At 48.6% G+C, this 18,045-nt stretch overlaps 1 protein-coding gene across 4 annotated transcripts in view; it reads left to right on the forward strand.

The window, feature by feature from the left end:
* TAF2 (TATA-box binding protein associated factor 2) overlaps nt 1-18,045 on the forward strand; it is a 249,454-nt gene that overhangs the window by 102,891 nt on the left and 128,518 nt on the right. For all 4 annotated transcript variants that reach the window (XM_073679808.1, XM_073679810.1, XM_073679809.1 and 1 more), the window contains exons 2-3: nt 10,860-10,914; nt 11,701-11,861. In XM_073679808.1, the coding sequence (XP_073535909.1) occupies nt 10,860-10,914; nt 11,701-11,861 (216 nt within the window). The remainder of the gene's footprint in view (nt 1-10,859; nt 10,915-11,700; nt 11,862-18,045) is intronic.

An 18,045-nucleotide genomic window follows, 5' to 3' on the forward strand; every position in this document is an offset into this window, starting at 1 on the left:
GTGTGTACTGCTCCTCCTGTCACACGGACCTGTGTGTGTGCTGCTCCTCCTGTCACACGGACCTGTGTGTGTGTACTGCTCCTCCTGTCACACGGACCTGTGTGTGTACTGCTCCTCCTGTCACACGGACCTGTGTGTTTACTGCTCCTCCTGTCTCACGGACCTGTGTGTGTGTATATACTGCTCCTCCTGTCACACGGACCTGTGTGTGTGTGCTGCTCCTCCTGTCACACGGACCTGTGTGTGTGTGTGCTGCTCCTCCTGTCACACGGACCTGTGTGTGCTGCTCCTCCTGTCACACGGACCTGTGTGTACTGCTCCTCCTGTCACACGGACCTGTGTGTACTGCTCCTCCTGTCACACGGACCTGTGTGTACTGCTCCTCCTGTCACACGGACCTGTGTGTGTGTGTGCTGCTCCTCCTGTCACACGGACCTGTGTGTGTGCGCGTGCTGCTCCTCCTGTCACACGGACCTGTGTGTGTACTGCTCCTCCTGTCACACGAACCTGTGTGTGTACTGCTCCTCCTGTCACACGGACCTGTGTGTGTACTGCCACTCCTGTCACACGGACCTGTGTGTGTACTGCCACTCCTGTCACACGGGACCTGTGTGTGTACTGCTCCTCCTGTCACACGGACCTGTGTGTGTACTGCCACTCCTGTCACACGGACCTGTGTGTGTACTGCTCCTCCTGTCACACGGACCTGTGTGTGTACTGCTCCTCCTGTCACACGGACCTGTGTGTGTACTGCTCCTCCTGTCACACGGACCTGTGTGTGTACTGCTCCTCCTGTCACACGGACCTGTGTGTGTACTGCTCCTCCTGTCACACGGACCTGTGTGTGTACTGCTCCTCCTGTCACACGGACCTGTGTGTGTACTGCTCCTCCTGTCACACGGACCTGTGTGTGTACTGCTCCTCCTGTCACACGGACCTGTGTGTGTACTGCTCCTCCTGTCACACGGACCTGTGTGTGTACTGCTCCTCCTGTCACACGGACCTGTGTGTGTACTGCTCCTCCTGTCACACGGACCTGTGTGTGTACTGCTCCTCCTGTCACACGGACCTGTGTGTGTACTGCTCCTCCTGTCACACGGACCTGTGTGTGTACTGCTCCTCCTGTCACACGGACCTGTGTGTGTGTGTACTGCTCCTCCTGTCACACGGACCTGTGTGTGTGTGTACTGCTCCTCCTGTCACACGGACCTGTGTGTGTGTGTACTGCTCCTCCTGTCACACGGACCTGTGTGTGTGTGTACTGCTCCTCCTGTCACACGGACCTGTGTGTGTGTGTACTGCTCCTCCTGTCACACGGACCTGTGTGTGTGTGTACTGCTCCTCCTGTCACACGGACCTGTGTGTGTGTGTACTGCTCCTCCTGTCACACGGACCTGTGTGTGTGTGTACTGCTCCTCCTGTCACACGGACCTGTGTGTGTGTGTGTACTGCTCCTCCTGTCACACGGACCTGTGTGTGTGTGTACTGCTCCTCCTGTCACACTGCCCTGTGTGTGTGTGTGTACTGCTCCTCCTGTCACACGGACCTGTGTGTGTACTGCTCCTCCTGTCAAACGGACCTGTGTGTGTACTGCTCCTCCTGTCACACGGACCTGTATGAGTGTACTGCTCCTCCTGTCACACGGACCTGCGTGTGTGTGTGGATATACTGCTCCTCCTGTCTCACGGACCTGTGTGTGTGTGTACTACTCCTCCTGTCACACGGACCTGTGTGTGTACTGCTCCTCCTGTCAAACGGACCTGTGTGTGTACTGCTCCTCCTGTCACACGGACCTGCGTGTGTGTGTGGATATACTGCTCCTCCTGTCTCACGGACCTGTGTGTGTGTGTGTGTGTGTACTACTCCTCCTGTCACACGGACCTGTGTGTGTACTGCTCCTCCTGTCACACGGACCTGTGTGTGTACTGCTCCTCCTGTCACACGGACCTGTGTGTGTACTGCTCCTCCTGTCACACGGACCTGTGTGTGTACTGCTCCTCCTGTCACACGGACCTGTGTGTGTACTGCTCCTCCTGTCACACGGACCTGTGTGTGTGTACTGCTCCTTCTGTCACACGGACCTGTGTTTGTGTGTGTACTGCTCCTCCTGTCACACGGACCTGTGTTTGTGTGTGTACTGCTCCTCCTGTCACACGGACCTCTGTGTGTGTGTACTGCTCCTCCTGTCACACGGACCTGTGTGTGTGTGTGTGTAATGCTCCTCCTGTCACACGGACCTGTGTGTGTGTGTGTGTACTGCTCTTCCTGTCACACGGACCTGTGTGTGTGTACTGCTCCTCCTGTCACACGGACCTGTATGAGTGTACTGCTCCTCCTGTCACACGGACCTGTGTGTGTGTGTGCTGCTCCTCCTGTCACACGGACCTGTGTGTGTGTGTACTGCTCCTCCTGTCACACGGACCTGTGTGTGTGTGTACTGCTCCTCCTGTCACACGGACCTGTGTGTGTGTGTACTGCTCCTCCTGTCACACGGACCTGTGTGTGTACTGCTCCTCCTGTCACACGGACCTGTGTGTGTGTGTGCTGCTCCTCCTGTCACACGGACCTGTGTGTGTACTGCTCCTCCTGTCACACGGACCTGTGTGTGTACTGCTCCTCCTGTCACACGGACCTGTGTGTGTTCTGCTCCTCCTGTCACACGGACCTGTGTGTGTGTACTGCTCCTCCTGTCACACGGACCTGTGTGTGTACTGCTCCTCCTGTCACACGGACCTGTGTGTTTACTGCTCCTCCTGTCTCACGGACCTGTGTGTGTGTATATACTGCTCCTCCTGTCACACGGACCTGTGTGTGTGTGCTGCTCCTCCTGTCACACGGACCTGTGTGTGTGTGTGCTGCTCCTCCTGTCACACGGACCTGTGTGTGCTGCTCCTCCTGTCACACGGACCTGTGTGTACTGCTTCTCCTGTCACACGGACCTGTGTGTACTGCTCCTCCTGTCACACGGACCTGTGTGTACTGCTCCTCCTGTCACACGGACCTGTGTGTACTGCTCCTCCTGTCACACGGACCTGTGTGTGTGTGCTGCTCCTCCTGTCACACGGATCTGTGTGTGTGCGCGTGCTGCTCCTCCTGTCACACGGACCTGTGTGTGTACTGCTCCTCCTGTCACACGGACCTGTGTGTGTGTACTGCTCCTCCTGTCACACGGACCTGTGTGTGTGTGTACTGCTCCTCCTGTCACACGGACCTGTGTGTGTGTATATGCTGCTCCTCCTGTCACACGGACCTGTGTGTGTGTGTGCTGCTCCTCCTGTCACACGGACCTGTGTGTGTGTACTGCTCCTCCTGTCACACGGACCTGTGTGTGTGTGTACTGCTCCTCCTGTCACACGGACCTGTGTGTGTGCGTACTGCTCCTCCTGTCACACGGACCTGTGTGTGTGCGTACTGCTCCTCCTGTCACACGGACCTGTGTCTGTGTGTACTGCTCCTCCTGTCACACGGACCTGTGTGTGTGCGTACTGCTCCTCCTGTCACACGGACCTGTGTGTGTGCGTACTGCTCCTCCTGTCACACGGACCTGTGTGTGTGCGTACTGCTCCTCCTGTCACACGGACCTGTGTGTGTGCGTACTGCTCCTCCTGTCACACGGACCTGTGTGTGTGCGCGTACTGCTCCTCCTGTCACACGGACCTGTGTGTGTGTGTGCGTGTACTGCTCCTCCTGTCACACGGACCTGTGTGTGTGCGTGTACTGCTCCTCCTGTCACACGGACCTGTGTGTGTGCGTGTACTGCTCCTCCTGTCACACGGACCTGTGTGTGTGTGTGCTGCTCCTCCTGTCACACGGACCTGTGTGTGTGTGTGTACTGCTCCTCCTGTCACACGGACCTGTGTGTGTGTGTACTGCTCCTCCTGTCACACGGACCTGTGTGTGTGTGTGTACTGCTCCTCCTGTCACACGGACCTGTGTGTGTACTGCTCCTCCTGTCACACGGACCTGTGTGTGTGTGTGCTGCTCCTCCTGTCACACGGACCTGTGTGTGTACTGCTCCTCCTGTCACACGGACCTGTGTGTGTACTGCTCCTCCTGTCACACGGACCTGTGTGTGTTCTGCTCCTCCTGTCACACGGACCTGTGTGTGTGTACTGCTCCTCCTGTCACACGGACCTGTGTGTGTACTGCTCCTCCTGTCACACGGACCTGTGTGTTTACTGCTCCTCCTGTCTCACGGACCTGTGTGTGTGTATATACTGCTCCTCCTGTCACACGGACCTGTGTGTGTGTGCTGCTCCTCCTGTCACACGGACCTGTGTGTGTGTGTGCTGCTCCTCCTGTCACACGGACCTGTGTGTGCTGCTCCTCCTGTCACACGGACCTGTGTGTACTGCTTCTCCTGTCACACGGACCTGTGTGTACTGCTCCTCCTGTCACACGGACCTGTGTGTACTGCTCCTCCTGTCACACGGACCTGTGTGTACTGCTCCTCCTGTCACACGGACCTGTGTGTGTGTGCTGCTCCTCCTGTCACACGGATCTGTGTGTGTGCGCGTGCTGCTCCTCCTGTCACACGGACCTGTGTGTGTGTACTGCTCCTCCTGTCACACGGACCTGTGTGTGTGTACTGCTCCTCCTGTCACACGGACCTGTGTGTGTGTGTACTGCTCCTCCTGTCACACGGACCTGTGTGTGTGTATATGCTGCTCCTCCTGTCACACGGACCTGTGTGTGTGTGTGTGCTGCTCCTCCTGTCACACGTACCTGTGTGTGTGTATATGCTGCTCCTCCTGTCACACGGACCTGTGTGTGTGTGTGTACTGCTCCTCCTGTCACACGGACCTGTGTGTGTGTGTACTGCTCCTCCTGTCACACGGACCTGTGTGTGTGCGTACTGCTCCTCCTGTCACACGGACCTGTGTGTGTGCGTACTGCTCCTCCTGTCACACGGACCTGTGTCTGTGTGTACTGCTCCTCCTGTCACACGGACCTGTGTGTGTGCGTACTGCTCCTCCTGTCACACGGACCTGTGTGTGTGCGTACTGCTCCTCCTGTCACACGGACCTGTGTGTGTGCGTACTGCTCCTCCTGTCACACGGACCTGTGTGTGTGCGTACTGCTCCTCCTGTCACACGGACCTGTGTGTGTGCGCGTACTGCTCCTCCTGTCACACGGACCTGTGTGTGTGCGTGTACTGCTCCTCCTGTCACACGGACCTGTGTGTGTGCGTGTACTGCTCCTCCTGTCACACGGACCTGTGTGTGTATGTGTACTGCTCCTCCTGTCACACGGACCTGTGTGTGTGTACTGCTCCTCCTGTCACACGGACCTGTGTGTGTGTGTACTGCTCCTCCTGTCACACGGACCTGTGTGTGTGTGTACTGCTCCTCCTGTCACACGGACCTGTGTGTATATGTACTGCTCCTCCTGTCACACGGACCTTTGTGTATATGTACTGCTCCTCCTGTCACACGGACCTGTGTGTGTGTGTACTGCTCCTCCTGTCACACGGACCTGTGTGTGTGTGTACTGCTCCTCCTGTCACACGGACCTGTGTGTGTGTGTACTGCTCCTCCTGTCACACGGACCTGTGTGTATATGTACTGCTCCTCCTGTCACACGGACCTGTGTGTATATGTACTGCTCCTCCTGTCACACGGACCTGTGTGTGTGTGTACTGCTCCTCCTGTCACACGGACCTGTGTGTGTGTGTACTGCTCCTCCTGTCACACGGACCTGTGTGTGTATATACTGCTCCTCCTGTCACACGGACCTGTGTGTGTGTGTGTGCTGCTCCTCCTGTCACACGTACCTGTGTGTGTGTACTGCTCCTCCTGTCACACGGACCTGTGTGTGTGCGTACTGCTCCTCCTGTCACACGGACCTGTGTGTGTGCGTACTGCTCCTCCTGTCACACGGACCTGTGTGTGTGCGTACTGCTCCTCCTGTCACACGGACCTGTGTCTGTGTGTACTGCTCCTCCTGTCACACGGACCTGTGTCTGTGCGTACTGCTCCTCCTGTCACACGGACCTGTGTGTGTGCGTACTGCTCCTCCTGTCACACGGACCTGTGTGTGTGCGTACTGCTCCTCCTGTCACACGGACCTGTGTGTGTGCGTACTGCTCCTCCTGTCACACGGACCTGTGTGTGTGCGTACTGCTCCTCCTGTCACACGGACCTGTGTGTGTGCGCGTACTGCTCCTCCTGTCACACGGACCTGTGTGTGTGCGCCTACTGCTCCTCCTGTCACACGGACCTGTGTGTGTGTGTACTGCTCCTCCTGTCACACGGACCTGTGTGTGTGTATATGCTGCTCCTCCTGTCACACGGACCTGTGTGTGTGTGCTGCTCCTCCTGTCACACGTACCTGTGTGTGTGTACTGCTCCTCCTGTCACACGGACCTGTGTGTGTGCGTACTGCTCCTCCTGTCACACGGACCTGTGTGTGTGCGTACTGCTCCTCCTGTCACATGGACCTGTGTCTGTGCGTACTGCTCCTCCTGTCACACGGACCTGTGTGTGTGCGTACTGCTCCTCCTGTCACACGGACCTGTGTGTGTGCGTACTGCTCCTCCTGTCACACGGACCTGTGTGTGTGCGTACTGCTCCTCCTGTCACACGGACCTGTGTGTGTGCGTACTGCTCCTCCTGTCACACGGACCTGTGTGTGTGCGTACTGCTCCTCCTGTCACACGGACCTGTGTGTGTGCGTACTGCTCCTCCTGTCGCACGGACCTGTGTGTGTGCGTACTGCTCCTCCTGTCGCACGGACCTGTGTGTGTGCGTACTGCTCCTCCTGTCGCACGGACCTGTGTGTGTGCGTACTGCTCCTCCTGTCGCACGGACCTGTGTGTGTGCGTACTGCTCCTCCTGTCGCACGGACCTGTGTGTGTGCGTACTGCTCCTCCTGTCGCACGGACCTGTGTGTGTGCGTACTGCTCCTCCTGTCGCACGGACCTGTGTGTGTGCGTACTGCTCCTCCTGTCGCACGGACCTGTGTGTGTGCGTACTGCTCCTCCTGTCGCACGGACCTGTGTGTGTGCGTACTGCTCCTCCTGTCGCACGGACCTTGTGTGTGTGTGTGTGTGTGTGTGTTTGTACTGCTCCTCCTGTCATGAATACAGTGGATATAAAGTCTATACATCCCTGTTAAAATGCCAGATTTTTGTCATGTAAAGAAATTTTCATTTTGGGGGGTAAATTATATAACAACTAAAATATTGTGGTTGCAGAAGTGTGAACAACCTCTTGTAATTGGGGATGGGGTTGTGTTGGCCAATAACATGTAAAATCATGGTAAATAAATTCTGATAAACCTCGTGTAAAGTTTAGTTGTCCAAGTAGGATTTTCTTGATGTTTTCTTAGTTGCATTTTATAGCAGAAGTCGTGGTCCATAAACAGCAGAAAGTTATCAGCCAGAAGTAGGGTATAAAACGTACCTAAGGCATTAGATATACCATGGACACTGAAGATGTCATCAAGGCAGAAATTCGGCATAACAATGACATTTCCAAGAAATGGACACCCCTCAGAAATTGTTGAAAATACTTGTTTGGGAGGCTGCCACAAGGCCTACAGCAACATTAAAGGTGCTGCAGGAATTTCTGACAAGTACTGTGTGTGACAACACACAGTACTTGTCAGGGTGGCAAAATGGAAGCCTTTTCTTACAAAGAAAAACATCCAAGCCAAAACCTACATTAAGTCTGCTAGTAAGTGTGTTCTGGTTGGATGAGACCAAGGTGGCCATAATTCTAAAAAAGCCAAAACAGCTGTGAAGACCCGGGGTCTTCCGTGGGTGTAACGCTACTCAGACAACAGAGGGTGAAGGTAAAACAGCGTGGCAATACTTGATTGAACCACAAAGTGGATAATAAACTTACACAGGTGTATCTCACTAAATTAAATTAAGTTTTTGATGATATTCTATATCAGTTCTTCAATACAAAAAGTGAAACTCCTATATTATATAGAGTCATTACACACAGAGGGATCTATTATATAGAGTCATTACACACAGAGTGATCTATTATATAGAGTCATTACACACAGAGGGATCTATTATATAGAGTCATTACACACAGAGGGATCTATTATATAGAGTCATTACACACAGAGGGATCTATTATATAGAGTCATTACACACAGAGTGATCTATTATATAGAGTCATTACACACAGAGGGATCTATTATATAGTCATTACACACAGAGGGATCTATTATATAGAGTCATTACACACAGAGGGATCTATTTCACGTGTTTATTTCTGTTAATGCTGATGATTATGGCTTACAGCCAATGAAAACACAAAAGTCATTATCTCAGTAAATTAGAATACTTTATAACAACAGCTTGAAAAATGTTTTTACAATCCAAAATGTTGTCCTACTGAAATGTATGTTCAGTAAATGCCCTCAATACTTGGTCGGGCTCCTTTTTCATCAATTACTGCATCAATGCGGCAATGTGGCATGGAGGGATCAGCCTGTGGCACTGCTGAGGTGTTATGGAAGCCCAGGTGGCTTTGATAGCAGCCTTCAGCTCGTCTGCATTGTTGGGTCTGGGGTCTCTCATCTTCCTCTTGACAATACCCCATAGATTCTCTATAATAGATTCTCTATGGGGTTAAGGTCAGGCGAGTTTGCTGCCAATCAAGCACAGTGATACTGTTGTTTGTACACCGGTATTGGTACTTTTGTCAGTGTGGACAGGGGCCAAGTCCTGCTGGAGAATGAAATTCCCATCTCCATAATGCTTGTCGGCAGAGGGAAGCATGAAGTGCTCTAAAATCTCCTGGTAGACGGCTGCGCTGACTGTGGTCTTGATAAAACACAGTGGACCTACACCAGCAGATGACATGGCTCCCCAAACCATCACTGATTGTGGAGACTTCACACTAGACCTCCAGCAGCTTGGATTGTGGCCTCTCCACTCTTCCTCCAGACTCTGGGACCTTGTGGAGTGTGTCAATGACTGCCTTCTGGACATCTGTCAAGTCAGCAGTCTGCCCCATGATTGTGGAGCCTACTGAAACAGACTAAGGGACCATTTTAAACACATAGGAAGCAGGTGTCTTTTGTTAATTATTTTAATTTAATGAGATAATGACTTTTGTGTTTTCATTTGCTGTAAGCCATAGTCATCAACATTAACAGAAATAAACACTTGAAATAGATCACTCTGTGTGTAATGACTCTATATAATATGAGTTCCACTTTTTGTATTGAAGAACTGAAATAAATTAACTTTTTGATGATATTCTAATTTAGTGAGATGCACCTGTAGAACAGTCCCAGCAAATACCCACGATGGTACAATATTCCACAGTCCTCACCCTTCTTTCTCCGCCCACCTGGAATAGAATGGCTGCAACTTTAAGACTTCCAGGGCCGACTATCTCAACCAGTGGCCCCTGCTTCTGGCGTGCCCCCACAAAGAGAAGGTAGCGGCAAGCTTAGGAAGCTAGCAGTCCATCGAGGTACAAGGCCAGGAGACCCGAGGGTCCTACCCTGGCCTCTCCGAGATTTTCCATGGGGCCAGATGTCCGGCTGGTCCCAATCTGGCTTCTCTGAATGTCTCCATGGGTTACAGGCGACCGGAGGGTCCCACCTGGCAGTCCCAAACAACATATCAATGGGGCCAGGTGACTTCATTGTCCCAACCTGGTCTCCCCAAATGTATCCATGGTCTCTCTGATGGTCAGTGGAGCAGATCCGTATCTTTCCAGTCAGGGGCATATACCCTTAGGCCGGAATCATGTAGAATCCAAATCTGTGTCTCTTTGGTTAAAGCCATACTACCAAGCTGATGGTCTGAGAGAATCTGATCTTTGATTCTCCTTGAAAAGTCTCTTTCAATTCTCTTTCCAGCAGGATAGAAAAACCCTTTTTATATTTACATATGTGGCTAAGGTCATCAGTCACAGGTTGGGGGAAAGGTGCAGTGCTCAGGTCTCATTGTTTGTGCATTTAATGAATTTACATACGGTAGTTTGTCCTCCCTGTTTTGTGTGTCAACAAGTCACAGGGTCCGCACAATGGTTAATCAACATATTTAGCAAACATTCATTGTTCACCCAACCAAGAGGAGACAACAATCAGGGTTATACAAATACTATGAACTTCTTGACCAGCCACAGAAATACACATACATTTACAAGTCAACATGAACACAATAGTGTATTTCTCTTGGCTTTACTAATCTAATCGTCCGACTGATTAAGATTATAAACTGTATGGTAACAACAGCGTATCACCAAAAGATCACCATACCCACAGTGAAGTGTGGTGAAGGCAGGATTGTGCTTTGGTGCTGGTTTTTGGCTTCTGCAACTGGGGCTTTAGTCAAAGAGGAGGGAATTATGAACAGTTCCAAATATTAGTCAATATATTAGGTCTCTGCTAAAAAGCTGAAGATTAAGAGGAATTTCACTTTTCTGCACAACAACGACCCTAAGCGACCTCCAAATCAGCAAAAGTATGGATGCTCCAGAAGTTAGAGGTTTGAAGCCCAGACCTGCATCCAATAGAACATCTGTGTGTGACCTGAAGAGGGCGCTGTACACAGGAGATGCCCTTGTAATCTGACAGATGTGGAGCTACTGCAAGGAAGAGCTGGCAAAGATTTCCCATCTCAGATATGCCATGCTGATAGACTCGTATGGATTTGTACAGATTATGGACGATATTACAGGGGGAGAAAGATCTGAAATGATTTTCCTTGGTGTGTTGTTTTTTTTTTTTTTTACATGACAAAAACTTGGCGTTTTTATAGGGATGTATAGACTTTTTACATCCCCTGTACATGTATGTGCTCCCAATGTCACGTGTACTCGTGTGCGCCCGCTGTCATCGGATATTAGCATTTATATTGCTCCTTTTTGTTTTCCTTACACGACGCACCAGGTCGTCTGCATCAACAACATCAACTTTCAGCGGAAATCTGTGATTGTGAGTATTATGCTCGGCACATTTATAATACTAACCTGTACTGACACTTTCTTTGACTGTGCTATCATTTTATAAGACAAACAGTCTGGAATATCTGATAATCCAGCACTTTTCTGAATTCTTTATTTGCCATTGATGAAAAGGAGCCTTTTTGGCCTCCAGCTTGTATACACGTTGTCACGGACCCTCTGCTCTAGTCATTCACATCAGCCCCTTCATTCTTCTTTGGAGAGGAGAAAGAGCAGCTGCAGGGATAGGGACTGGCTGCAGCAGCAGGGATCGGGACCGGCTGCAGCTGCAAGGATAGGGACTGGCTGCAGCTGCAGGGATCGGGACCAGCTGCAGGGATCGGGACTGGCTGCAGCTGCAGGGATCGGGACTGGCTGCAGCTGCAGGGATAGGGACTGGCTGCAGCAGCAGGGACTGGCTGCAGCTGCAGGGATAGGGACTGGCTGCAGCAGCAGGGACTGGCTGCAGCTGCAGGGATAGGGACTGGCTGCAGCTGCAGGGATCGGGACTGGCTGCAGCTGCAGGGATCGGGACTGGCTGCAGGGATAGGGACTGGCTGCAGCTGCAGGGATAGGGACTGGCTGCAGCTGCAGGGATAGAGACTGGCTGCAGCTGCAGGGATCGGGACTGGCTGCAGCTGCTCTTCTCACAGGCGGAAGCTCTTATTGACCGTACATTACTCTTCAGCGGCCACTGCTGGAAAATTTTACATACCTCCTTTTCTCATGAGTAGCCTCACCAGGTGATACACATTAATGTTTTTGTTATTTCTTTTAGGGCCACGTGGAGCTGACAATTTTCCCCACAGTTGCTAATCTGAACAGGATCAAGCTGAACAGCAAACAATGCAGAATCTATCGGGTGCGGGTGAACGACCTGGAGGCCGCGTTCATATACAACGACCCCACGCTGGAAGTGTGTCATAATGAGTCCAAACAGTGAGTACTGCGGAGTACAGGGACCGCAGGGGGCGCGATAATGGAGAGGAGACGCCGCGGGGACGCTCCAGGATTTAGTATCGGCTTATAATAAGTTGGTGTCAGACGGCTCCTCCTGTCTCAGTCTGCGCCCCTGGCTGCAGATCTCCTCCCTGTTTTATATACAAGTGCTTCTCACTAAATTAGAATATCGTCAAAAAGTTAATTTATTTCAGTTCTTCAATACAAAAAGTGAACCTCCTATATTATATAGAGTCATTACAGACAGAGTGATCTATTTCACGTGTTTATTTCTGTTACTGTTGATGATTATGGCTTACAGCCAATGAAAACACAAAAGTCATTATCTCAGTAAATTAGAATACTTTATAACAACAGCTTGAAAAATGTTTTTAAAATCCGAAATGTCCTACTGAAATGTATGTTCAGTAAATGCGCTCAATACTTGGTCGGGCTCCTTGTGCATCAATTACTGCATCAATGCGGCAATGTGGCATGGAGGCGATCAGCCTGTGGCCCTGCTGAGGTGTTATGGAAGCCCAGGTGGCTTTGATAGCAGCCTTCAGCTCATCTGCATTGTTGGGTCTGGGGTCTCTCATCTTCCTCTTGACAATACCCCATAGATTCTCTATAATAGATTCTCTATGGGGTTAAGGTCAGGCAAGTTTGCTGCCAATCAAGCACAGTGATACTGTTGTGTGTAAACCAGGTATTGGTACTTTTGGCCGTGTGGACAGGGGCCAAGTCCTGCTGGAGAATGACATTTCCATCTCCAAAAAGCTTGTCGGCAGAGGGAAGCATGAAGTGCTCTAAAATGTCCTGGTAGACGGCTGCGCTGACTGTGGTCTTGATAAAACACAGTGGACCTACACCAGCAGATGACATGGCTCCCCAAACCATCACTGACTGTGGAAACTTCACACTAGACCTCCAGCAGCTTGGATTGTGGCCTCTCCACTCTTCCTCCAGAATCTGGGACCTTGTGGGGTGTGTCAATGACTGCCTTCTGGACATCTGTCAAGTCAGCAGTCTTCCCCATGATTGTGGAGCCTACTGAAACAGACAAAGGGACCTTTTTAAATACTTAAGCTGTCTTTCCAGGTGTTTTTTGTTAATTATTTTAATTTACTGAGATAATGACTTTTGTGTTTTCATTGGCTGTAAGCCATAATCATCAACATTAACAGAAATAAACACATGAAATAGATCACTCTGTGTGTAATGACTCTATATAATATAGGAGTTTCACTTTTTGTATTGAAGAACTGAAATAAATTAACTTTTTGATGATATTCTAATTTAGTGAGAAGCACTTGTATATGTACGGTGGTGGAAAAAAGTATTTAGTCAGCCACCAATTGTGCAAGTTCTCCCACTTAAAAAAATGAGCGAGGCCTGTAATTGACATCATAGGTCGACCTCAACTATGAGAGACAAAATGAGAAAACAAATCTTGAAAATCACATTCTCTGATTTGGAAAGAAATTTTTTTCAAATTTTTGTGTGGAAAATAAGTATTGGGCAATTACAAAAGTTCATCTCAATACTTTGTTATATATCCTTTGTTGGCAATGACAGAAGTCAAATGTTTTCTATAAGTCTTCACAAGGTTGGCACACACTGTTGCTGGTATGTTGGCCCATTCCTCCATGCAGATCTCCTCTAGAGCAGTGATGTTTTGGGGCTGTCGCTGGGCTACACGGACTTTCAACTCCCTCCAAAGGTTTTCTATAGGGTTTAGATCTGGAGACTGGCTAGGCCACTCCAGGACCTTGAAATGCTATTTACGAAGCAACTCTGTTGCCCTGGCGGTGTGCTTGGGATCATTGTCATGCTGAAAGACCCAGCCACGTTTCATCTTCATTGCTCTTGCTGATGGAAGGAGGTTTGCTCTCAAAATCTCATGATACATGGCCCCATTAATTCTTTCATGTACACGGATCAGTCGTGCTGGTCCCTTGGCAGAGAAACAGCCCCAAAGCATGATATTGCCACCCCCATGCTTCACAGTAGGTATGGTGTTCTTTGGATGCAACTCAGCATTCTTTCTCCTCCAAACACGACGAGTTGTGTTTCTACCAAACAGTTCTACTTTAGTTTCATCTGACCATATGACATTCTCCCAATACTCTTCTGGATCATCCAAATGCTCTCTAGCAAACTTCAGAAGGGTCTGGACATGTAATGGCTTAAGCAGGGGGACACGTCTGGCACTGCAGGAGTCCCTGGCGGCGTAGTGTGTTACTGATGGTAGCCTGTGTAACGTTGATCCCAGTTCTCTGCAGGTCATTCACTAGGTCCCCCCGTGTGGTTCTGGGATTTTTTGCTCACAGTTCTTGAGATCATTTTGACCCCACAGGGTGAGATCTTGTGTGGAGCCCCAGATCTAGGGAGATTATCAGTGATCTTGTATGTCTTGCATTTTCGAGTTATTGCTCCCACAGTTGATTTGTTCACACCAAGCTGCTCGCCTATTGCAGATTCAGTCTTCCCAGCCTGGTGCAGGGCTACAGTTTTGTTTCTGGTGTCCTTCGACAGCTCTTTGGTCTTCACCATAGTGGAGTTTGGAGTGTGACTGTTTGAGGTTGCGGACAGGTGTCTTTTATACTGATAACAAGTTCAAACAGCTGCCAGTACTACAGGTAATGAATGGAGGACAGAGGAGCCAGTACTACAGGTAATGAATGGAGGACAGAGGAGCCAGTACTACAGGTAATGAATGGAGGACAGAGGAGCCAGTACTACAGGTAATGAATGGAGGACAGAGGAGCCAGTACTACAGGTAATGAATGGAGGACAGAGGAGCCAGTACTACAGGTAATGAATGGAGGACAGAGGAGCCAGTACTACAGGTAATGAATGGAGGACAGAGGAGCCAGTACTACAGGTAATGAATGGAGGACAGAGGAGCCAGTACTACAGGTAATGAATGGAGGACAGAGGAGCCAGTACTACAGGTAATGAATGGAGGACAGAGGAGCCAGTACTACAGGTAATGAATGGAGGACAGAGGAGCCAGTACTACAGGTAATGAATGGAGGACAGAGGAGCCAGTACTACAGGTAATGAATGGAGGGCAGAGGTGCCAGTACTACAGGTAATGAGTGGAGGAAAGAGGAGCCAGTACTACAGGTAATGAATAGAGGACAGAGGAGCCAGTACTACAGGTAATGAATGGAGGACAGAGGTGCCAGTACTACAGGTAATGAATGGAGGACAGAGGTGCCAGTACTACAGGTAATGAATGGAGGACAGAGGTGCCAGTACTACAGGTAATGAATGGAGGACAGAGGAGCCAGTACTACAGGTAATGAATGGAGGACAGAGGTGCCAGTACTACAGGTAATGAATGGAGGACAGAGGAGCCAGTACTACAGGTAATGAATGGAGGACAGAGGTGCCAGTTCTACAGGTAATGAGTGGAGGAAAGAGGAGCCTCTTAAAGAAGTTACAGGTCTGTGAGAGCCAGAAATCTTGCTTGTTTGTAATTGACCAAATCCTTATTTTTCACCAAAATTTTTAAAAAAAATTCTTTCCAAATCAGACAATGTGATTTTCAGGATTTGTTTTCTCATTTTGTCTCTCATAGTTGAGGTCGACCTATGATGTCAATTACAGGCCTCTCTCATCTTTATAAGTGGGAGAACTTGCACAATTGGTGGCTGACTAAATACTTCTTTCTTTTTATAAAGGGAAGAACGGCACTCCTTTAAAGTATGGTGCACGGATAGGATCCCACTCCATTCAGTATAGATATTAAATAGAATCCGGCACTCAATTGCAGAATTTTATTAGTAATTACAGTATCGTGTATATATAATTCATCGACGTTTCGGTCTCTACGACCTTCTTCAGTTTATACACTAGAGGTAAAAGAATGACAAAACGTATACGTATGTATAAGGAAAAGCTACTACATAAAAAAATACACATAAATAAATCTAAAAGGATGATACATACAATGGGTACCTTAAATCAAAAAAACAGACCAAGGGAAGGGTAAAGGATGTATACATATACATAGTCAAGCATATAAACCTGACACAGACTCTGTTCAAATATATATAATTTGGTGACTATTTACCTAAAGGTCATTTCAAGTACGCATAAATGAGAATATGTATATATAAAGATAGAATCCGGCTCAACAGGACTCAGGCGACAGCCTGTCAATAAGAGAAACATAAAAATCATGAGCCTGCACAGTCATCTCTACAAAGATTCTGAACCGGCTTGTACAGTAAACGTATACAAAATCAGATCCAAACATCAGAAAGAAGAATGGAAGAAAATAAACACAGAAAAAGTAGAAAAATCCAGGAATCCAGCAAAGAGAGCATAAATTCAGTGAAATATATGTGGTCAGGAGGCAGCATATATAAATAATAGAATAAAAATACCAAAATCAAATAGACAACATATTATATACTGTATCGACTTCTTACCCCTATATGATCAGGGATTCCAAAAATATCAAACGTAAGGTGCATTGACGACCCTCGTAGAACGGGCGGAGACCAGTCTAAGGTCCCTAATATAGGAAAATACGACCCAAAATGAATGAATCCATCCATTAAGAACTTATCTGAGTTGAAAAAGTATATACAGTTCTTACCCCCATGGATATGGATCAGGGTTCAAAGAGTCAGGAGAGGATGCCTCTGTCGCATGTGGAGCCGTGTGTTCCCTGGCGTCCTCATGGGGTAATATATATATATATGTGTATCGGGACCACATCCCTGGTCTAATAAAAGGCCGGAAGTGACCTATAGTCGCCCGCAGGACCTTCCAGCACCTCATTTCCGGTTTCGCTGAGTCTCGGAAGTGACGTGCCGCCATTGAAGATCGTATAATGTATTGGACCTGTCAAGTCACATGATCGGTGAGTCATGGTCACATGTGTAATAAGGTCCTCCGATAAGCCCGGCGTGAAAGGCATGTATGTGCATATATAAGAAATTTCACTCAGACCCAGCAAAAATCCTAAGTCTGCGCAACACAGTATAGAATATAGTAAACCTGCACGCAGGGGTATACCCTACCTTGAAGGGCTAACCAGGAGAAGGAAAAATGAAAAAGGGACCATTGTGGGGAAAAAAAGAAAAATATATAGAGAAAATAAATAGAAAAAACATTGAAACAGATAAAGATTTTTATGTTTCTCTTATTGACAGGCTGTCGCCTGAGTCCTGTTGAGCCGGATTCTATCTTTATATATACATATTCTCATTTATGCGTACTTGAAATGATCTTTAGGTAAATATTCACCAAATTATATATATTTGAACAGAGTGTGTGTCAGGTTTATATGGAATGCTTGACTATGTATATGTATACATCCTTTACCCTTCCCTTGGTCTGTTTTTGTGATTTAAGGTACCCATTGTATGTATCATCCTTTTAGATTTATTTGTGTATTTCTTTATGTAGTAGCTTTTCCTTATACATACGTATACGTTTTGTCATTCTTTTACCTCTAGTGTATAAACTGAAGAAGGTCGTAGAGACCGAGACGTCGATGAATTGTATAAACACGATACTGTAATTACTAATAAAATTCTGCAAATGAGTGCCGGATTCTATTGAGTTTCTATACTAAATACTTTGTTCCCCCACTGTATACACAGGCTGCAGGTTCTGGATCCATAAAGCTCAGATCCCGGATTCTGCTTTGTGTGATCGGTTAAGAATTCTCTTCAGTATACCACTTTTAGTTTGCACCCTTTTAAAGGGGGTGTCCAGCATGAAGATTATTATGAACCTTTCCTTCGGTCATGTCATCAGTATCAGACCGGTGGTGGTCCATCTCTCGCCACCTCGAAGAATCAGCTCTTACCTGGTCCTTTGGCTCCCGGAAGTAATAAGTGTATGGAGCCGAAATACCACAGCTCAGTACACCATGTAGTGGTCGTTCTCGGGTACTGCATCTCAGCTCCTGGAAAGCTGCAGTCCTCACTAATGGCTGATACACCTCGTGCTAAGCTGTGGTGTTTCTGCTCTGTACATTGTGTACTTTTGGATTCTGTAGTAGCTGATCCGAGGGGCTGCTGGACCACCACTGATCTGATATTGACCTATTCTAAGGAGGTCATCAATATCTTAGTCCTGGTCAATAGTTTTAACTCCTTACCAATTTTGGATGTACTGGTATATCCATTGTTGGCTCCCTGTCTTTGATACAGGC

This window comes from Phyllobates terribilis, unplaced genomic scaffold (genome assembly GCF_046119375.1).
Source record: "Phyllobates terribilis strain yellow unplaced genomic scaffold, ASM4611937v1 Scaffold_4__5_contigs__length_816908805, whole genome shotgun sequence".
Classification (NCBI taxonomy): Eukaryota; Metazoa; Chordata; class Amphibia; order Anura; family Dendrobatidae; genus Phyllobates; species Phyllobates terribilis.